This window comes from Megascapheus bottae, chromosome 32 (assembly GCF_031878675.1).
Source record: "Megascapheus bottae isolate mThoBot1 chromosome 32, mThoBot2.hap1, whole genome shotgun sequence".
NCBI classification, from domain to species: Eukaryota; Metazoa; Chordata; class Mammalia; order Rodentia; family Geomyidae; genus Megascapheus; species Megascapheus bottae.
The window spans coordinates 6,179,587-6,200,856 of record NC_143540.1 but is presented as its reverse complement, the minus strand read 5'-3'; the positions used below and the strand labels follow the sequence as shown (position 1 = coordinate 6,200,856).

At 40.9% G+C, this 21,270-nt stretch overlaps 1 protein-coding gene across 2 annotated transcripts in view; it reads left to right on the top strand.

Moving 5' to 3' along the window:
• Positions 1–21,270, top strand: part of Atp2c1 (ATPase secretory pathway Ca2+ transporting 1) — a 62,821-nt gene that overhangs the window by 16,367 nt on the left and 25,184 nt on the right. For both annotated transcript variants that reach the window (XM_090323436.1, XM_090323437.1), the window contains exons 2-6: positions 10,135–10,245; positions 10,950–11,066; positions 13,962–14,051; positions 15,106–15,141; positions 20,760–20,821. In XM_090323436.1, the coding sequence (XP_090179562.1) occupies positions 10,135–10,245; positions 10,950–11,066; positions 13,962–14,051; positions 15,106–15,141; positions 20,760–20,821 (416 nt within the window). The remainder of the gene's footprint in view (positions 1–10,134; positions 10,246–10,949; positions 11,067–13,961; positions 14,052–15,105; positions 15,142–20,759; positions 20,822–21,270) is intronic.

Sequence of the window (21,270 nt, the reverse complement as noted above, 5' to 3'; positions counted from 1 at the left end):
GCTGCTATTTAGTGAGAGTTAACATCTGGCTTGCGAAGCTACTGTTTGTGAACCAGTGGAAAATTCTAGATTTCTTCCCACCCCGGAAAAAGATGGGAGCTTTGCCTGCTTCCCCCTCTTTCTCCCCTCTTCCCTACTTTCATAGTACTGAGGATTAAGCCTGAGGTCTATTAGAATAAGGGGAGTGCAGAATACGGATGGATAAAGAGGAGGATTAAGTGAAAAGTAACTACAGGTATCACACAAAAGACTATGTGTGTGTATATATACACACACCCGTACATCTTCATATTCCTATATGTTCATATATATACATGTATATGACTAAAAGGACGAAAGTATAATTTAGTAGCACTGTAAATGAAAAGGCATGGACTTAAGATAATGAAGAAATCCAGAACCTGTTTGGAACTGGATCTTGCATTTAGGCAGGTGTCAAGTCAGCATAAGTGGGTGACTGGAGGTGCATGGAATGTGTAGAAGTCAGGCCCTGGTGCTGTTGTGGTTTTGAATCCCACAGGCTGTGCGTGGACAGAAGTTTGAAATCTAATACCAGTAGAGAAACTCAAGTTGTCTCTTACTCAACTTGCGTATGGCACCTGTCTCTAATTCAAGGGTTCTCTCATCTTGGGGTGATTTTCCCTGGAGCTGTTTTTGGTCATCACAACAGCAGGAAGGCTACTGGAATTACATGCAGAGAACAGGGATGCTGGTAAATGCTGTATAATATTCAAGTCAGCACGTTCCTCACCTCTCTTCCCTCAAATAATTATCTTGGCCTGATATCAGTGGTGCCAAGATTGAGAAACATTGTTTTAATCAACGGCAAAGAAGTTTGATTTTTTTCCCTTTTTAAAAAATATATTTAATTATCTTTAAGTAGTTATACAAAGGCGTTACCCATTCAATATGTCAGTTTGTGAATATAGTGCATCTTGATCAAAGTTAATTTTGCTGTTGTTGGTTTTATGGGGCTTGAACTCGAAGTCTGGGCTCAGTCCCTAAGTTAGTTTGCTCAAGTGTAGTGCTCTGCCACTTTGAGTCACTGGGCCACAGGGCTGGTTTTAAACCTCCATCCTTAGATGGAGGTTTACTCATTCTCCTGAGTAGCTAGGATTACAGGCATGAGCCACTGGTGCTTGGCTCAAAGTTAATTCTTTTAAATCTGTTTTCCTGTTTATAAAGAGATGATGGATGCCTCTTCTCAGCTTTGGGGGACAGTATCCACAAATAGCTGGTGTGGAAGAGCTGATAAGCAAATGTTGATTTCCTTTCCCTAAGTTGGTATGTGGATTTAGGGAAATGACTTTTGGTATTGATCTTCTGATTTAGAATTTCAAGGTTTTTAAGGGCTTATGTGTAGCCATATAGGTCAGCAAAGCCCACAGCGTGAAGGACGTCACAGTAGTGGCTTTGATTTCCTAAGAGTTTGGCCGGTCATAGCTTATGCAATTACTGTGATTAGTTCATTGCCTTATGAAATGAAATGGAGGAGGAAAGGAGAAGAGCGAATAGGATTGTGATTCACACCGGCCTGGGCAAAAAGTGAGACAGTATCTCAAAAATAACCAGAGCAAAAAGAAGGCCTGACTTGTGGTGGAGCAGCTGCCTAGCAAGCACAAAGCCCTGCGATCAAAGTGTATATGCTGCCTTCCCTTCCCTCGTCACATCCCCTCTCACTCAGACGCTTGTATTTCCAGATAGCCTTTGCCTAGTTCCCCTTGTCCATAGTAACACATGGCCATCTTATTATTACTTACAAAATATCCTTCCCGCTCAGGTCCAGTTGAGGATCTCACTTTGCATTCAGTTATCATTGTCTTATTTTCCTTCTACCTGCTAAAGATTCTCCAATCTTTTTGCTTTTGCCTTTACCTTTCATGATCTTGATCCTTTTGAAGAGTATGGGTCAGTTGGTTTTTAAAATGTCCCTTGATTTAAATATGTTATTTTGTTTATTTATGATTAGTATGCCTTTTTTTGGTGGTGGTGGGGGGTTGGCTATAGAGCTTGAACAGCACCTAGGTGCTGTCCCTGAGCTCTTTTGGTCAAGATTGTACTCTACAACTTTGACCCATAGTGTCACTTCCAGTCCCCCCCCCTCGCTCCTCTGAGCCTCTTTTCTTGTTCAAGGCTAGAACCCTACCACTTGAGTCACAAGCCACTTCTGGCTTTTTTTTTTTTTTTGGTGGTACTGAGGAATCGAACCCATGCTTTATGCGTGCTAGGCAAGCATGTGTCCTTTCTGATACTACAGGATGTTCAGGAGCGTCTTGTGTTTTTCTTGCTTGTAGCAGCTAGGAGAACAGTCATTTTTCCAACTGAGCTGGGGTCATTTTGTTTTTACAGTGGTATCTAGAAATTAATATCTGGGTACTCAGTACCACGGTTTTCACACCCTCTCATTAGATAGGAATAGCTATACATGTTTTATCATAGGTACATGAACATAATGTATTTTAATTTGCTCTGTCTGCTTCTGTTTGTGAGTGCTTTACTGAATCAGCAAGTACCAGCCTCCTGGCTACCTCGCCTTTCTCTCTTTAGGCCTCTTTTCCTTGTTACTTCCTTCTGCAAAGGTGAGAAGTGTATTTTCATCTTCAGGAATTTTGACTTCCTTGTGTAATCCCAGTGAACACACAAGGAAGAAGGTTCAAAATTACTAACCGTTCCCGTGAGAAACACATTTTTAAACCAAGTGTAGTATTTTTGCTTTACAGTAAATAGACAAATTCAGTGTTTCAAAGTCACTCCTGTTTTCTCCCTTATCTACTTTTGTGTTTTTATATTACCTATGTGCAGTACAAATTAGATTTATTTATTACTGTTTGTATTCCGTTTTAGGTTCCTCTGCCTTCCTCTTTGATTTATTTCTTAAGTCTCTTTGTAGTAAATAGTGACCATATCCTTCTTCTATTTGTTAGCTGTCATAAAACGCTGGTCTTAAACAGTCCAGGTTTGCTTAAAGTTAGGTAGAGCTGTAATGCTTTGCCTGATAGAAGTGAAGTTGAAAGGAGCTGTGTTTTTGGCAGTCGTTCCCTTGGGCTTACTTGCTTGGTTCCTTAGTTACAGCTCTCTTTTCTACATGGTTTGCACTTGGGAATTTATATGAACTGTAGTTCTATAACTGTCAGTGCTTGAAGTTGAGTCTCCTCATTGTTTTGGATATATGATTTGAGACCAAGAGTCACCCTGGGCCCAGTGTTTATTCTTGCCTGTGGTAAGTCATTATTTTGTAGATCTTGTTCTTTGTTTTTGGCCTCAGGTCGAATTCACCCACCATAAAATTCTCAATTTTAATTGTGTATTGATCTAATTCCAGAACATTTACATGTATTATCTCCCCAAAGAAACCCCTTCCCCATTAACATTCACTTTCCATTCTCTCTCCTCTCCCTTGTTGTTAGCAACCACTAATCCACTTTCTGTCTCTTGAATTTCCCTGTAGTGGGCAGTTCATGTAAATGGAATTATCAATAAGTTACTTTAGTGGAAATATTAATGTTTTCAAGGCTTATCAGTGTTGCAGCATATACTATATTCTTTTTGAGACGGAATAATAATCTTTTTTTTTTTTTTTTTTTTTTTTTTGCCAGTCCTGGGCTTGAGCTCAGGGCCTAAGCACTGTCCTTGGACTTTCTCAAGGCTAGAGCTCTACCACTTGAACCTCAGCACCACTTCCAGCTATTTTCTATGTGGTGCCAAGGAATTGAACCCGGGTCTTTGTGCATGCTAGGCAAGCACTCTACCACTAGGCCAAACTCCTGGCCCGAGACGGAATAATATTCTATTGTGTGGACGTAACCATATTTTATTTACTCATTCATCAGTTGATGGGCATTCGTGTGTTTCTACTTTGGGGAAATTATAAATCATAGTCCTGAGAGCATCTCTCTGCAAGTTTTTTTTTTTTTTTTTTTTTTTTTTTGCCAGTCCTTGGGCCTGGGTGCTGTCTCTGAGCTCCTTTTACTCAAGGCTAGCACTTTACCACTGGAGCCACTGCACTACTTCTAGCTTTTTCTGTAATTAGTTGAAGATAAGCATTTCACAGACTTTACTGCTTGAGTTTCCTATGCAGTTTTGTGTGTGTGTAAACACGTTTTCCGTTCTTTTAGGTGTATACTTAAGAGATCTGCACCGTTCTAAGTCATAAAGTAATTCTGTGTTTAATTTATTGAGAAAATGGCTCAGTGTTTGTACTATTCCTCATTTCTGTAGGCAATCAGGACATATACTCTCTAACACTTCACTGCTTTTTTCTAAGATTGCTAGCAGTAGTTTTGATTTGTATTTCCCTAATGTGCTTATTGGCCATTTTGTATGTCTTTGAACAAATGTTTCTTCAAATCTATAACTCATTGTTATTTACTTTTTTAACTTTTGAGATGTGTTTTTTATATGTACATATGTATCAATGCGTGATGTGTGATATGTGCATCATGTACTGTGTTTTATTATACATGTAAAATACTGTGTACATAATTGCAATGGCCCAGATACTAGATAGGAATGTATATTATACCTGTACTTGTTGTATTTAATAACTTATATTAATTCTGCTAGTTTTTATTAGAGCATTACAATTAAAACATTAAGTTATAAATTTATGTGGCATATTTAGAAATTAAATGACAAAATACTTTTAAGATGTGTTGTGCCAACAGAGTTTCAATCTTTATCGTTGATTAAGATTTCAGATTTCACGTCAGGTGAACAGCCTGGCTGATTCCTGGTGCTATACCTGTATTTGTTAAGTGTTCATTAAAGCAGTATTTTGAATAGTTTTGACTTCTAAAACTTAAGTTATACTTTGGACTCAATATTTATGGGAGCGAGGATAGGAGAAATACAAATCTAAATGAAATAGTGGGCTCTTAATTCTAAACTAACCAAAGACCGACGACGACAAAAAGAACTGTTAAAAATGCTGTACTCAAGTTAGTTTTTTGTTGTTGTTGTTTTTAATCTGAGACTGGGATTCAAATTTGCTATCTGACGCTTGCTTTCACCCATTGGCTAGAGCTCTAGGACTTGAGCTTCACCTCCACCTCCAAGTTCGATTTTTGTTTGTTTTTGTTAGTCAGGTGGCTTTAGCACCTGTGCCCTGTGCCTGAGCTCTTGTGCTCAAGGCTACTAGCACTTTACCACTTTGAGCCACAGCTTCACTTCTGGTTTCCTGGTAGTTAATTGGAGATGAGAGTCTCATGGACTCTCCTGCCTGGGCTGGCCTTGAATCTTGATCCTCAGATCTCAGCCTCCTGAGTAGCCAGGGGGCAGCAGCTACCAGCACCTGATGTTAGACCCTGTGTGCGTGCGTGTGTGTCTCTGTGTGTCTGTGTGTCTGTGTCTGCCAGTCCTAGGGTTTAAACTCAGGGCCTGAGCACTGCCTTTGGACACTTTTTGCTCAAGACTGGCGCTCTGCCACTGGGGCCACAGTACCACTTCTGGCCTTTTCTGTGTATGTGTTTCTGAGGAAGCTCAGGGCTTCATGCATGCTAGGCAAGTGCCCTACCACTTTGTTATGCTCCCGGCCTAGATTTTTTTTTCTTTTTCATGTATTTTTTATTGTAATTAATAGAAGGGTTACATTATATTTACCAGATAGATGGTGCATTACTTCACACACTAGATTTTTTTAAAGCAGTATTTAAAACTGCATTGCATACTTCAGACGTAGCAAATTGAAATAACTGGTGATCATGAAAGTCTGATTTTGTTTAACTGTTAGAGAAGGAAGGTAGACGTAAGGAAAGGCTGAAAAGAACTCCTGATTAGATCTGGCAGATTTTCAAACATATATACAGCTTGTATTATATTTCTTAAGTCAGTTGTGAAGGCCTAGAATCAATCTATCACACTTCTGAATACTGCTATTCAGTAAAAGGAACCAAGGCTATCTGGAGAAATGGTTAAATTCTATTGTCAGGATTGGGAAAATATGAAGATAATCCTGGAACATTTGGTGCCAGAAAGTAAGGAGGTGCTCAGAAACTTTTGAGCATTAAAAAAATAGTAAAAAAAGAAACGTTTGACCATGTGTCAGGAGGGCTTAGAAGGCAGCTCATTCAAAAGCCTTGAAGTATACCAGTTCTGTTGACTTAAAGACCCACCCATTTGGATTTACTTAATCTTTTACTTCAAGACTTATCTCTAAGCCCAGGTTAATGTTTCAACATACAGATTTTGGAGATGGGCAAGAAGACACATGAGAAAAACATGTGCCTGTTGAAACAATATTCATACTCTACCTCTGTGGTCTCTTCCCTTCAGAATGCATCACTTGAATCTAATGAGAAAACCCCCCAAAAATCCAAATTTGTAATTTGTAAAATAGGAATATTCTATAAAACATCCTGTTTGTTTAAAAAAATTGTGAGGATATGGCTGGGTACCAATAGCTCACATCTGTAAGTCAGGACGCAGGATGTAAGAATTACAGTTTGAAGCCAGCCAGAGTAGGAAAATCTGTGAGACTCTTAACCAGCGTAAAGCTGAAAGTGGAGCGGTGTCTAAAGTGGTAGAACAGCTAGCCTTGCACACAAAGCTAAGGGACAGTGTTCAGGCCCTGAATTGAAGCCTAGAACTGGCACACACAAAGTGAAGATGTGAAGATATGGAAGATAAAAGTCCCGAGAGACTGTTTCAGATTGAGAAGGCAAGAGAGATAACACAATACGGTTAGTGATCGTGGGTTGAGTTTTTAAAAGGTTTATTTACAAATATTCGCCCCTTTCCCTGTACAGATTGGTTGACATGTCTCGAATATCTCCTAGCTTAAAAATAATACTTCCCTTTAGTTTATTTGTTGACAAAGTTGGGTTGATATTTCTGTAGAATCTCCTACAGCTTGGTGTGTGGGTGTTGGTCCTGGGGCTTGAACTCTGGCTCTGGGCGCTGTCCCTGAGCTCTTCAGCACAAGGCTAGTACTCTACCACTTTGAGCCACAGTGCCCGTTCTGGTTTTCTGGTCGTTCATTGGAGAGAAGAGCCTCACAGACTCTTCATGCCAGAGCTGGCTTTGATCTCTGATCCTCAGATCTCAGCCTCCAGAGGCTGGAAGTGGTGCTGTGGCTCAAGTGGTAAAGTGTTAGCCTTGAGCAAAAGCAGCTCAGGGACAGTGCCCAGACCCCGAGTTCAAGCCCCAGAACTGGTCAAAAAAAAAAAAAAAAGTGAATGACAGACTTCTGGAGAAAGGATGGGAGATGGAGAAGACATGGCCTGGGTAAGAATTCCTGTGGCCATATCTGGGATGGACAGGCCTGTGTAGAGCGATGCACACACACACACACACACACACACACACACACACACACACACAGAGGATCGCAGCATGCTGCTTCCCATGGCATATGTAGTTGCTGTAGCCCCAGGTCGTTACAACCCTTCAGCCCCTTGTGAAACAAGTCCTGTTTCTTAAGAGATCCTGGGTCATTTTCACCTGACAAGTATCAGCAGCCACTCCTGCTCACAGATGACAACCTCTTTATTGTCACCAGGACTGCTCTTCTTTCCCAGAAACTGTTCTTCCTTTGGGAAGGTGCCCGCTTGCCCTCCTCCTTACTGTGTGTCTCACAGTGCCATAAACAGACTTTCCCCAGTCTTCCTGTGATCAGTGGATGCTGGTGGCTTATGCTTGTAACCCTAGCTTCTCAGAAAGCTGAGACGGGATGATCAAGGTTCAGAGCCAGCCTTGGCAGAAAAGGCCGCAAGCCTCCCAGCTCCAGAACTGAAAATTCAATTGGAGTGCCAGACAAGCAAGCACAAAGCCCTGGGTTCAGGACCCCAGAACTAGCACACACCACAACCCTGAGAAATTCCCATGTGTCTTACTTTCATTGCTTTCTTGTATTTCAGAAGGTATTTCTCTTGCTTTCTACTTTACTCCCTACTCAGCTTGGAATAACCAAGTTAAATGCCATCTGCCATCTAGACTTATGATTTTGTTTTCCATTTGTGAAGTATACTTCCACTTGTGAGAATACATCTGAGGTGTTTAGAGAGCCGTTAGCATGTTTAGACAGTTTTCACCATGTCTCCTTAGTGTCTTATCTTTGAGCAAATGAAATAATCTCATTTCCTTCTGCTGAGATTTTTCCGCTTTCCTGGACCCATGGAATGCTCCTGAAGGGTTTTCAGTAAAATGTTTTCAAATGCAAACCCCCTACCCAAAGATTACTCGAAAAAAAGTTTTTTTGCAGTGTTTGTATTGTTCATAGGGTTGCAGAGTTAGAAAATAGCAGTAACTTTTTCTCTTCTTTTATGTACTAGGAATTGAACTTGGGGCTTAGGCAGGTTTAAGCTCAGTTTGAATGGACCGTAGCTAGGCTGAGGGGTAGCATTGAACTGTGCCACTCCACTTGGTTTCAGTGGGTCATTTTAGGACAAGGAGCACACCTGGTCTGCGATCTGCCTACATCTAGGCTTCTCATTGTTGCTGGGATCACAGACTTGTGCCACTAAATCTACCTTCCCTCCTGTGGAGTTTGAATCTCAAGGACCTTCTGGCCTGGGCTAGCCTAGAATTGGCCTCCAGTCACAGTTATCCTCCCACAGAATTTGGAATGGCGCAGGCATGTGTCACCATACCCATGCAGTCTCCTACAGATTGAGAAGGGGTCTTAGGAACCTGCCTTGACCTTGAACCACATTCCTTCTGTTCTCTGCCCCCCAGGTAGCTAGTATTATAGGCCTAAATACTCAGCATTTGGCCCGTTAGCCGGTGTCTTAATGGTAGAGTGTATCTTTTATTTGGAAAATTATCATAAAAGCATCTTTCTGTAGTATATAGTTCTGTATTGAGGTACTTGATCTACTTACTCTATTGAATAAATATATGTGTGTGTGCACATGCATACACACTGATAATAGGTAGATTTCTTAGAAAAATGGCTATCAATGACTTTATTACAAATGGGATACTTACATTAGTGAATGTACTTCTCAACTCCATCTAGGCATTGGTATCTCCGTTTTATAGACACACAAACAGGTTGTGGGGCGGGGGAGGAAATATATATATATATATATATATATGTTTTGTTTTTTTGTTTTTTTTTTTTTTGCCAGTCCTGGGCTTGAGCTCAGGGCCTGAGCACTGTCCTTGGACTTTCTCAAGGCTAGAGCTCTACCACTTGAGCTCAGCACCACTTCTGGCTTTTTCTATGTATGTGGTACCGAGGAATTGAACCTGGGTCTTCGTGCATGCTAGGCAAGCACTCTACCACTAGGCCAAACTCCTGGCCCGGAATATATATTTTTTATCCCGCTTGGCAATTTTTTTGGTTTGGTAGTAGATTGAATGTTTTTTGTATAGACAAGCCTTTTACTAACATTATAGCCTTTTACTAACATTATAGAATTGTTATGTACTGTATTTACCATTTTATTAGCATTATTCAATCAAGTAAATGCATGCCCACAGAAATGTTTGCTTTACTTTTAGTTCTAAGGAGCTCTTATCTTCCTCTCTTCATTTAAAAATTGCTTATTCATAAGGAATCTGAGCTTAGAGTCAAAGGCAAATGTAGACTGGAGGTTTGTGTTAGGCACTTTGCTTGTAAAACTGCATCGAGATCATGTGGGCACTGCCTTTTTTGTGACTTCCTGTATATTTTTTTTAGCCTACTTACTAACCTGTGCACCCCTGGCTTGTCTGCGCTCTTCTTATTTGCCTGCCAGTTTGGGGGAGTAGATTTTTAAGTCCTACTTGCTTGTCTTGGTGCTTTTTGAGAGTAGTCTGGTGGGGTCTTTTCTGTGGAGAAAAGAAATGAGCTGATCACAAGGAATAGTGAAAATGGGAGAAAGCTCATAATGCATTTAGAGGACTGTGATTACGTGTGATAGTCAGAATCTAAATAGGCAGGACATCTGTTTTACTTTTAACTCAGTGTGGATGAGGAAGTAGCATCTTTTTAATGGGCAGGATTTGTGGTCTAGCTGGTATTGCGGCCTCACGTTTGATTTTCAAGAAAAGCAGTATGGGGTTTGTGTAAAGTTTTATTAGGACTAGATGCTTGTTATTAGTGTAGCACTGTCCAGGAGAGAAATTGCTGTTGCTGTTCAGATTTTTTTATCTGCTGTTCTAGACTTTGTATTATATTTTGTATTCAGATTTTCCTTTGGTTTCATTTCCTAGGTTGCACGTTTTCAAAAAATACCTAATGGTGAAAATGAGACAATGATTCCCGTATTGACATCAAAGAAAGCAAGTGAATTACCCGTCAGTGAGGTTGCAGGCCTCCTCCAGGTAAGTGGCTCAGATGGGAGGGAGGGAGCAGAGAGCCCCACCTCAGTCCCTCGACTCTGACCCTGCTACCCCAGGGGAATTCGCTTTAGCCATAAGGAGATTGTTCCCTAGTATCCAAAATAGTCTCAAGTTTTAAACATGACTGGCTGACTTGAAATTTGTTTAGCCTGACTAAGAAAGTCTGTAGATTTTTTTTAAAATTTCATTTTAATTAATGTAAACAGCTGTATATGGCTTCTGGCTGCTTGGTGGGATGGATAGCAGGGCTTGCTATCTTAGCATGACCAGTAACTGTTAGTCCTGAGTAAGCATTAGTGAGTAAGGAAAATAATATAATTAGTAACATAGTATCATTCAAAATTCATTGTCCTTCTACCACCCCCCCACCTCCATCCACAGCTGCTACATATTTGGGGCTTGAACTCAGGGCCTCGGCACTGTCCCTGAGCTTTTTTGCTCAAGGCTAGCACTCTACCATTTAAACCACAGTTCTACTCCTGCCTTTTTTGAGTAGTTTATTGGAGATAAGAGTTTACTCACAGGACAAGAGTCCTGTGTGACTTCTGGTCCCAGGCAACCACAGAAGAGCTTTCTGTCATTACAGACTAGTTCCTATAATGTGACCACATGCCACAGGCTCTTTGGTAGTATTGTTTTGTTCTGTGCTAAGATTGTCAGTAACGTTTATGTGTAAAATCGAATAGGCTGATCTTCAAAACGGGCTAAACAAATGTGAGGTTAGTCACAGGCGAGCCTTCCACGGCTGGAATGAGTTTGATATCAGTGAAGATGAACCCCTGTGGAAGAAGTATATTTCTCAGGTAAGACTTTCTTTTTTTTTTTTTTTTTTTTTTTGCTTCCTTCTCTTCTCTGTAACTCATTTGTTTACTTTCATAAGGTTATTGATGGGGAAAGAAAAAAGGGTTTTTTTGTTGTTGTTGATCGTGGTGCCATCCCCGAGGTTTTTGTGCTCAAGGCTAGTGCTTTCCCACTTGGAGCCACAGTTTCACTTGTGGTTTGTTGGTGGTTTAGAGATGAGTCTCACAGGGACTTTTCTGCTTGGGCTGATTTTGAACCATGATCTTCAGATCTCAGCCTCCTGAATAGCTAGGATTACAGGCGTGAGCCACTGGTGCCTGGTTGAAAATAACTATTGATGGTGATTTTTTTTTTTTTTTTTTTTTTTTTTGCCAGTCACAGCCTGAGCATTGTCCTTGGGCTTTCTCAAGGCTGGAACTCCACACCACTTAAGCCACAGCACCTTTTCTGGCTTTTTCTATGTATGTGGCACCAAGGAATTGTACCTGTATCTTCATGCATGCTAGGCAAGCACTCTACCACTAGTCCAAGCTCCTAGCCCTTGATGGTGATTTTAACATACAAATTTCCATTTGTTATGGTTTGTAGTTAGGTTGGAATTTCTCTGCTTTTTATTTTTTAATTCATGAAGTATAGCATTTTCTGTTTTGATAAATTACATGAGACAAAAAGTAATCTCTTTTGCAAATACTGTGCTTATACTTTTTTTGTGTGCTGGTACTGGGTCTTAAATTAGTATTCTGCTTCTTGAGTCACAGCTCCACTTCTTGATTTCTTTGGTGGTTAGTGGAGAGAAAGAGTTCCATGGACTTTACTGCCTAGGCTGGCTTTGAACTGTGATCCTTATTTCTCAGCCTCCTGGGTAGCTATTACAGGTGCGAGCCTGGTGCCCAGCTGAGCTTATACTTTTTAAAGAATAAGAATGCTAATACATTTTAAGATAATGATGACTACCTTAGAAAATTACAAGTCTGATCATTTAAACCCCACGCACCATGATATAAATTACAGTTTCATTCCTTACCTGCTGTGTGATGTCTATTATCTTCTCCATTATTCCCTTGTAAAATGGTAATAACCTTAGTTGGTAGTAATAGGTGATGATAGATGATGATGGTTATTTGTAATTGTTTTTATCATTATCCCAATCTTTGTTTTCATTATTATAGAAAGACTTATTATAGGATTTTTGTCTTCATAATAGTAACAATTATGTTAATGTAAAAAATTTTAAGACCCATTGACCGATTACAGCTCCAGTAGGGTTTGTTTACTAAACCAGTAAGTCTTTGTTGAGGGGAGAAAAAATTCTATGCTGTTTGATCTGCAGGATCTGGCAGATAAATAAATATATGTTAACATTTTTTGTTGTTGTTGCGGTTGTTCCTCGTGGGGCTTGAACTCAGGACCTGACTGTTGTCCCTCAGTTTTTGTCTTGAAGGCCATCACTCTACCACAGCCCCACTTCTGTCTTTTAGGTTGTTAGATGGCGATAAGAGTCTCATGGTCTTTGCTGGCAGGGCTGGCTTTGAACTGTTACCTTTAGATCTCAGCCTCCCGAGTAGCTAGGATTACAGATGTGAACTACCAGTTCCTGGTGAGGTGGTGCTCAATGATTCTGATCTAATTGGTTTGGTGTGAATGTTGGATATTGATTTTTGGGTGCAAGCATGTTTATTACCGCTGCATGAGGGGATGACGTCTGAAGGGCGCTCCCTGCCGGGAGCTGCTATGTCCAGGCTCTCTGCTGAGGCAGATTGTTTGTGGCCCAGTTTCTTGGCCACTTTGACAGTCATCTCCAGTTTAGACAGAAGTGATGCTGGGGTCTGAGCATTAAGGAGTAGAACGTGAAACTGGGAGAAATGGGTTGCTTCTTATTGGTCATTTAAGCGCTGCTGTTGAGTTCTTGGTGTGGTCCTGTTCCTATAGGTAGACGTCAGAAAAGCCAGCCTGAGGACAGTGTTCGGTTTCTTCTTTGGAGAGGACTTTACAGACTGTTTCGTGTTATATTTGCAGTTATTCAGTAGAGCATGGGTCAACCACAGAAGTAAAATATACCATATTACTTATTTGAGGAATGTTGACTCCTATAATTTAGGAGTACTGCCTCATGTTTAACCTGCAATTTTAGGTTCCAATTTATTTCTGCTTTGAAATCCACAGGCACCATTATTCATTAAATAAATACATTGCTCCAAGCCAGTTGTGGTGATACACCTCTGTAATCTCAGCACAGGGGAGGCTGAGACAGAAGGCTCTCAAGTTTAAGTCTAGTAAATCTGGGTTACAAAGTGATACTGTGTCATAGAGAAACAAAAAATTAATGTATTGATACAAATACATGGATTCTATAAAGAAATGGTCATTCTTTGCTGGAAATGGTGATATTTGAACTCTTTCTGAAAAGTGCTGTTATGAAGCGTTGAAACATAGTTAAGCATAAGCACCGTTGTTTTGCTTACTGGAAGATGTCTCTAAAAGAAACAAAGTAGAGGGCCCGGGAGTTTGGCCTAGTGGTTAAAGTGCTTGCCTAGCATGCACAAGGACCCGGGTTCGATTCCTTGGTATCCCACATACACAACCAAGCCGGAAGTGGCAGAGACGAGACACAACCAAGCCGGAAGTGCCAGAGACGAGACTGCAACAAGCGACAGAGAGCGAAAGCAAGCAAGCGGAGTGGTGGCCGGAGCGAGCGGGACCGGAGCGAGCGGGGCCGGAGCGAGCGGGGCCAGAGAGAGAGAAGGGGGCAAAAAAAAAAAAAAAAAAAAAAAAAGAAACAAAGTAGACTGTCACCACATTTTAATAATATCCTTACAGTTTACTTTAAAGCCTTTGATGCATAGAACAGAACTGTCATTGATAAAAAGCGTTGAACCACGGTTTGTGTTTGCTTTCAGTTTAAAAACCCTCTTATCATGCTGCTTCTGGCTTCTGCAGTCATCAGTGTTTTAATGCATCAGTTTGATGATGCCGTCAGCATCACTGTGGTAAGTACATGCCTCTCCCGTGTGCATTTTCATCTGTTGATGAAATACATAGATAGGGATAGGTTTTTACTTGGAAAAATGAATTCCGCAGTGCTTTCAGACTTCTTTGTTCATATCTAAGTGTACTTTTCATCATGGTACTGTGTTATTTTTGCAATAGTGTTATCATTATATTGCCTAGGCTGATCTTGAACTCCCAAGTGCAAGTGAACCTCTTGTCTCAGCTTCCTCACCAGCCTCGGAATCCAGATGTGTACCACAGTACCCAGAAATTGTCGTAGTAATCTTGAAAAAAAATGATTGGCACCTATTATACGTGATTTAGCAATCTGATACTTTCATAGATATGAACTGTAATAACTTCTTAGCTATCCTTAAAATGTCTTTTGCTTCCACATCGATAATATTTAAATTGGTGAGCTAAAACATGACCTATGAAATTAACAGCACAAAAGTAATGGTGTATAAAACTGGTAGAGCCTTACCATGAATCAAAGTAATAGCCCTAAACTGTGATGAGTCATATTTTCATTTATTGTATGTTTTATTGGCTGGGCACGGTGATACATGCCTGTAATCCTAGCTGCATGGCAGGTGCATGCAGGAGGTAGCAAGTTTGAGGCCTACTTCAAAAAAAAAAAAGTTCTTGATAGAACCAGTAAAAATTCACAAATCTTGCTTTGAGTATGTACCTTCTTAGTAATTTGTGATGTAATACAAAGCTCCTTGTAGAAGTAGTGTGATGATCTCAAGGTAGTTGCTTGTGTGGTGAACCCTCCCTTTACATAAAATGTAGGATCTCAGGCAATAACTGGAGTTTTGGCGAATGGTTATATGCTCGCTGTAAGCTCGGATGCCTTCCCAGTGGCTCAGAGCTGCCTGGGAAGGGCCTTCCACAGCTTCTTCCCCCACGAGCCTCCGGGCAAAGCTATGATTTTTTCTCCAACTGAGCTTAGTGTTCTAAATCTGTCAGTCTGAAAAAAATAAAACATGTTTTCACAGTGACTTCTCATTCATGTCTAACTTAAGAGGTTGTTTTCTTTGTTTCCTTTAGGCAATACTTATTGTTGTTACTGTTGCCTTCGTTCAGGTGAGTAAGTAATCTGTTTTGTCAGCCTATCAGGTTGGCTTATTAAAAAAAAAAAATTGGAGCTGTTATGGGATGGCAGTGCGTATCCTAACAGTTTATTCTGTGTTTTTTGAAAGTTTCCAACCCAGACAGTGATCTAGGGAAGATTATAAGACTTAAGAGCTGCTTTGATCTGAATAGTGAGACAAACAAAATCGACTTTATTTGACTGCCTTTAAGAATAACTGGAGCAGATGGAAATAGTGAAACACAGGAGTAGAAATATAATCTAGCAATAGCTTTTTTATTATTCCAGTTAAAAAACTAGATCAGGGTTTATAGTTTTAGTACACTGTAATGTTTTAGTACCTATTAGAGCCAGATCTCAGTGAAATAACAAAAGAGTATAGAATTAGATGATTCATTTATTGAATACCATCTGAAGAAAATTTTTTTTTCCTTCATTCCTTCCTTTCTTTCCTTCTTGTCTCTTCCTTCCCTCTGTTGGCCTGGGCCCTGTCCCTGAGTTCCTTTTGCTGCCCACACTGGCTTTGAACCTGGATCCGTAGATCTCAGCCCTCTGTGTAGCTAGGACGACAGGCATGAGCCACCAGCATCTGGCTGTGAGCTCCTTTGACAAACAAACCTCCATGGTTTTTGTTTATAAGTAGAGAGGCGGAGGGCAGAGCTCCTTGTTCAGAGCAGATGGACATTGCCATTGAGCAGCTGGAAGTGGTGAGTGAGTCTTAGCACAGTTGCTCATCTAGGCAGGCGAGTGGTGTGATCCACTGGACCAGCGATTGAACCGCACGCCTCCCTCATTCAGGCCTTCTTCCTTTCTTCCTCCCTTTGATGCCAATAACTATGCTTGTGTGCCCTTAATAATGAATCATACACGCGGAGACTTCTTGCAGCTGTCACTGGGTATGAAAGACCTGAATAACTTGTTCTCTTTGGTAAAGAACCTCTACCCTTAAAACAGCCCATGGCACTGCAATTTTAACATACACGGCAGAGACAGTGTAGCATATGCTTCAAAGGTTGTGGTTGGAACCCTTTTCACCCTCACTTACAGGATTGTTGTTTTTGGTGCAGACACGAGGCAAAAATAGCTGCATGAGCCCAAAGTTCAAACCCCCCACAACACACTCTCTCTCTCTCTCTCTCTTTCTCTCTCTCTCTCTCTCTCTCTCTCTCTCTCTCTCTCTCTCTCTCTCACACACACACACACACACACACACACACACACACACACACACACACAGCAAGCCCGGTGCAAGTGGCTCACACCTGTAATCCTAGCTACTCAGGAGGCTGAGATCTAAGGATCACAGTTTGAAGCCAGCCTGGGCAGGAAAGTCTGTGAGACTCCTACCTCCAATTAACTACCAGAAAACCAGAAGTGGAGCTGTGGTTCAAAGTGGTAGAGCCCTAGCCAATAGCAAAAAACAGTTTAGGGACCATGCCTAGGTTGAGTTCAAGCCCCACGCCAGCAATAAATACATAAATAAATAATAATGTTGCATGAAATGAAACTGCTAATAGAAATGTGGACTAAGTACCAGTGATTGTATATAGAGATTTCCTTCTTGAACACTTGTTGTCGGGGTCTTTCATCCCCAGTCCCCCTCTACTAGTAGGGGGATGGGGAAAAACACATCCCGACCAGGCCAAGCCGTGAGAGGAAGAGGCCCACTGTCCTCCCACACTCAGCCTTTTACCCCGGAGCACGAACAGAGACGCCACGCAGCTTCATCAAGGCAGGAAGATCTCTCTTTATTCCCTAAATCCCTCCTCCTTATATTGGGTGAGGGAGCCTATCAGTATACAAGATGGACAGGACAAAGAGGTCCACGTGTTTTATCCCTACTACAAGTCTCAGCAGAAAGTTATTAGACATGGTGTTACTCGGCCCCCAACAACTTGTTTGTATAGAAATGGAGGAGAATACAGGCTTTTTTGTGTATGGGGGGGGTTCTGTCATGGAGCTTGAGCTTGGGGCCTGGGCTCTGTCCCTGAGCCTTTGTGCTCCAGGCTAACTACTCTGCCACTTTGACCCACAGCTTCATTTCTAGTTTTCTGGTAGTTAATTGGAGATAAGAATCTCATGGACTTTTCTGCCCGGGCTGGCTTTTAACCCTGATCCTCAGATTGCTCAGCCTACTGAGTAGCTAGAATGGCAGGCCTGAGCCACCAGCTCCAGGCTTGGAGGATGTGTCCAACCCAGAGCTGCAGGCTATGTGTGCCCATGGAAATAGTCCAGAACACCCCAGGCGTAGTTCAGGGAAGAATGTCTGCCATTGTAGGGCCAGCCATTGTTCTTTCATTCATTCTTTGTTCTTTCTAAGAAAATTTATTCTATAAATCATTGCAGTATGGGCTTGACTCCCAAATTAGATGTTACATATAGATTATTGTCTTTGAGTTCATTGGTCATTAACTACCAAATGTGAAATGATTTAATTATAAGGTTCAATTATCCTAACTTTTAATCACTCAAAATGATATACTCTTGGGCTGGATGTGGTAGATCACACTTGAAATTCCAGCTGTACTGGAGGTGGAGATGGGAGGATTACATGCTGATACAAGCTTGGACAAAAGGTTCATCCTGACCTTAGACCTGGGGTAGGGTGGGGGGGCAAACTATTACATGCTGATGCAAGCCTGGGCAAAAAATTCGTCCTGATCCTATCTCAGAGAGAGAGAGAGAGAGAGAGAGAGAGAGAGAGAGAGAGAGAGAGAGAGAGAGAGAGAGAGAGGGAGAGAGAGAGAAAGAAACGGGGTGTGGCGGGCATTCCTGAAGTCCCAGTGTCTTGGGAGGTAAAGTTAGGAGGATTACTTTCCGAGGCTGGCTCCAGGCAAAATTGAGAGACCCTGTTAAAAAAAGGAAAGCAAAGGACTGGAAGCAAAATATTATAAACTCTGAGCAGGCTAATACATGTTCCTGTCTTTCTAACACTAGATTTGACCATTGAATACTAAAATGTAATGTTCATTTAAAGTAATAATGAAATGTTAGTTTTTCCTTTTTTTTTAGTTGGTCATGGGACTTGAAGTCAGGGCCTGGGTGCGCTCACGCTTTGAGCCACAGCACCACTTCCAGTTTTCTTGTGGTTAGTGGAGACAAAAAGTCTCATGGACTTTCCTGCCTGAGCTGACTTTGAATTTGAACTGTGATCCTCAGATCTCAGTCTCCTGAGTAGCTAAGATTACAGGTGTGAGCCACCAGTACCCAACTAATTCTTTGCTTTTATAAAGCTAAGGAACTTTTTTTTAAATAATAGTTCTTATGAAGTATTTAAAATTTTATTCATATTCCAAAATGGTAAGTTTGCATCAATACAGGAAAGCACCTAGCTCAACTTATGGCTCATTCTTAAGGCTAGAGTAGCTATATTAAAACATTAGTCGTTTTTACTTTAAAAAGTCCAGTCATGGCTCTGTACTATTCACAATAGCCAGGCGATGGAAACAATCCAGATGCCCTACTGCACATGAATGGATACAGAAAATGTGGTATATATACACAATGGAATTCTACATAGCTAACAGACAAGATAAAATAATGGCATTTGCAGGGAAGTGAATGAATCTAGAGCGAATCAGGTGGAGTGAGACAAGTCAAGACCAAAGGAACAAAAGGCGCATGGTATCCTTAATATGTGGCTATTAGATCCAAACAGTACAAGAGAGAGGACTCAATATTTGCATACCCAATGCTATGGACATGGTATTGGAAATATAAACATAACTACATAGATATAAAAACCTATGACTCTATAGACATATTTTATTTCATAAATTAATATGTGTCTATGATATACAAACCCTTAGCCTAATTTTGATTATGTTCTAAAAGCTAAATACCAGTGATTGTGTATAGATTCCCTTCTTGAACACTTGTTTGTTAAACATGTCATTTGAAATATGATGTAAAAATCAATGTTAATAAATTCTTTAATTAAAAAAAAAAAGTCTAGTCATGGGCTGGGAGTTTAACCTAGTGGTAGAGTGCTTGCCTAGCATGCACGAAGACCCAGGTTCTATTCCTCAGTACCACATACATAGAAAAAAGCCAGGAGGGGTGCTGAGGCTCAAACAGTAGAGCTCTAGTCTTGAGAAAATTCAGGACAGTGCTCTGGCCCTGAACCTATGCCCAGGACTGGCAAAAAAAAAAAAAAAAAAAAAAAAAAAAAATCCAGTCATGAGTAGATTTGGGGAACTGTTTTGTGTTAATGCGACATGCATGTTTTCTGATGAGCAGAGTCTACCGGACATGGTACAACTGAAAAACATGTGATCCATTTGATCATTTGTTATCCCAACTTGTGCCCAGCTAGAGGAGCAGAGCACCAGTTTTCTTCCCCCCTCCCCCCAGCTAGTCTTGGGGTTTGATCTCAGGGCCTTGATGCTGTCCGTGAGCTTTTTTGCTCAAGGCTAGTCTTCCACCACTTGAGCCAAAACACGACCACCACTTCAGGCTTTTTTGGCAGTTTATTGGAGATAAGACTCTCTTGGACTTCTCTGCCTGGTTTGGCTTTGAGCTCAGCCTCCTATATAGCTACAATCGCAGGTGTGAGCCGCTGGCACCCAGTGGTGGTAGATGTTTGACAGGAAGAAAAAATTGTAGAGGTACATTCACATAGAAAGCCTGTTCATCTAGAACTAACATGGAAGACTCACTGAACATGTAATTCTTTGATCCTTCATGAGTAATCATGGTGGTTCTGAGATCATATCCAACAAGGTTAGCCCAAGTTTTCATCCAGAAAAAGAATTCTGTGAAAGTGAAGTTTCAATGAGATTTGTAGCAGTAGTGGCTCTAGTGCAGGCAGAAGACATTGTTACAGGTTCTACAAATGGAAGATTAGGTGTTGATTTTCACCAGTAGCTTTTCAGACTTCTCTCTCGATTGACTCCTACAGCTAGGACAAGCTGTGAGTATAGGAGCAGAAATCTTGGGACAGGCTTTGACTTAACATTATGTATATACTCCAAAAGAAAATCCTGTTTGGCCAGGTTGTGATCTAGTGGCAGAGTGCTTGCCTAGCATGCACAAAGCTCTGAGTTCGAGTCCTCAGTACCACATAAAAGAAAAAGCTAGAAGTGGTGCTGTGGCTCAAGTGGCAGAGCGCTAGTCTTGAGCAAAAAGTGTCCAAGGATAGTGCCCAGGCCCTGAGTTTAAGCCCCAGGGCTGGCAGAAAACAAAACAAAACAAAACAACCCTAGAGGGCTGGGAGTTTGGCCTAGTGGTAGAGTGCTTGCCTAGCATGCACGAAGGCCCAGGTTTGATTCCTTGGTACCACATACATAGAAAAAAGCCGGAAGTGGTGCTGAGGCTCAAGTGGTAGAACATTAGCCTTGAGAAAGTCCAAGGACAGTGCTCAGGCCCTGAGCTCAAGCCTAGAACTGGCGAAACAAACAAACAAATAAGAAAAACCTAGAAAGTCTGATAGGGATGTTTGCATGGGTTAGGAATTGAAGTAAAGTAGAGGAAAAGATAAGAATTTGGAAAAATCTAAATACAAGATTAGTATATGAGTCTAAATTGAATGAGTTCACAGGAATATAAGTATTTGCAATTTTTGTGAGCGTTCTGTTCGTACTAAATTCTGCGTTTGTTTTGTTTTGAATAGGAATATCGTTCAGAAAAATCTCTTGAAGAACTGAGTAAACTTATGCCACCAGAATGCCATTGGTATGGCCCTCCTTTTTTTCCTGCAAGATTTCAATCCCTTTAAAAAAATCAAGTATATCTAGTACAAGAAGCATTGTAACCCCAGTTTGTCTCAAGGAACAAACTGTTAGTCTAACATGAAGAGTTTCTGTTCTTATCAATGTAGCTGAATGTCTAAATTGCTATATTAAGAGACTTAATTTGGTGACATATATTTCTAGGAAACAGCTTGTTTTAATAATATTTCCGAGGTGGTTTCATGCAACAGACATTTTATGTTTGTGTGAGCTGATCATTGTACTGAGTAGAGTGCCAAAATCCCCACATTGAACAGAACCACATGATTAAGGATGTTGTTTTAGTTTCATATTTTACATTTGAACTGCTTTTCCAGTGAATTTTCTGTCATCAGAGCATACAAACAAGTCATCTTAGTTCTTCTATTTGGCTTATCTCCTTGGAAGTGATGA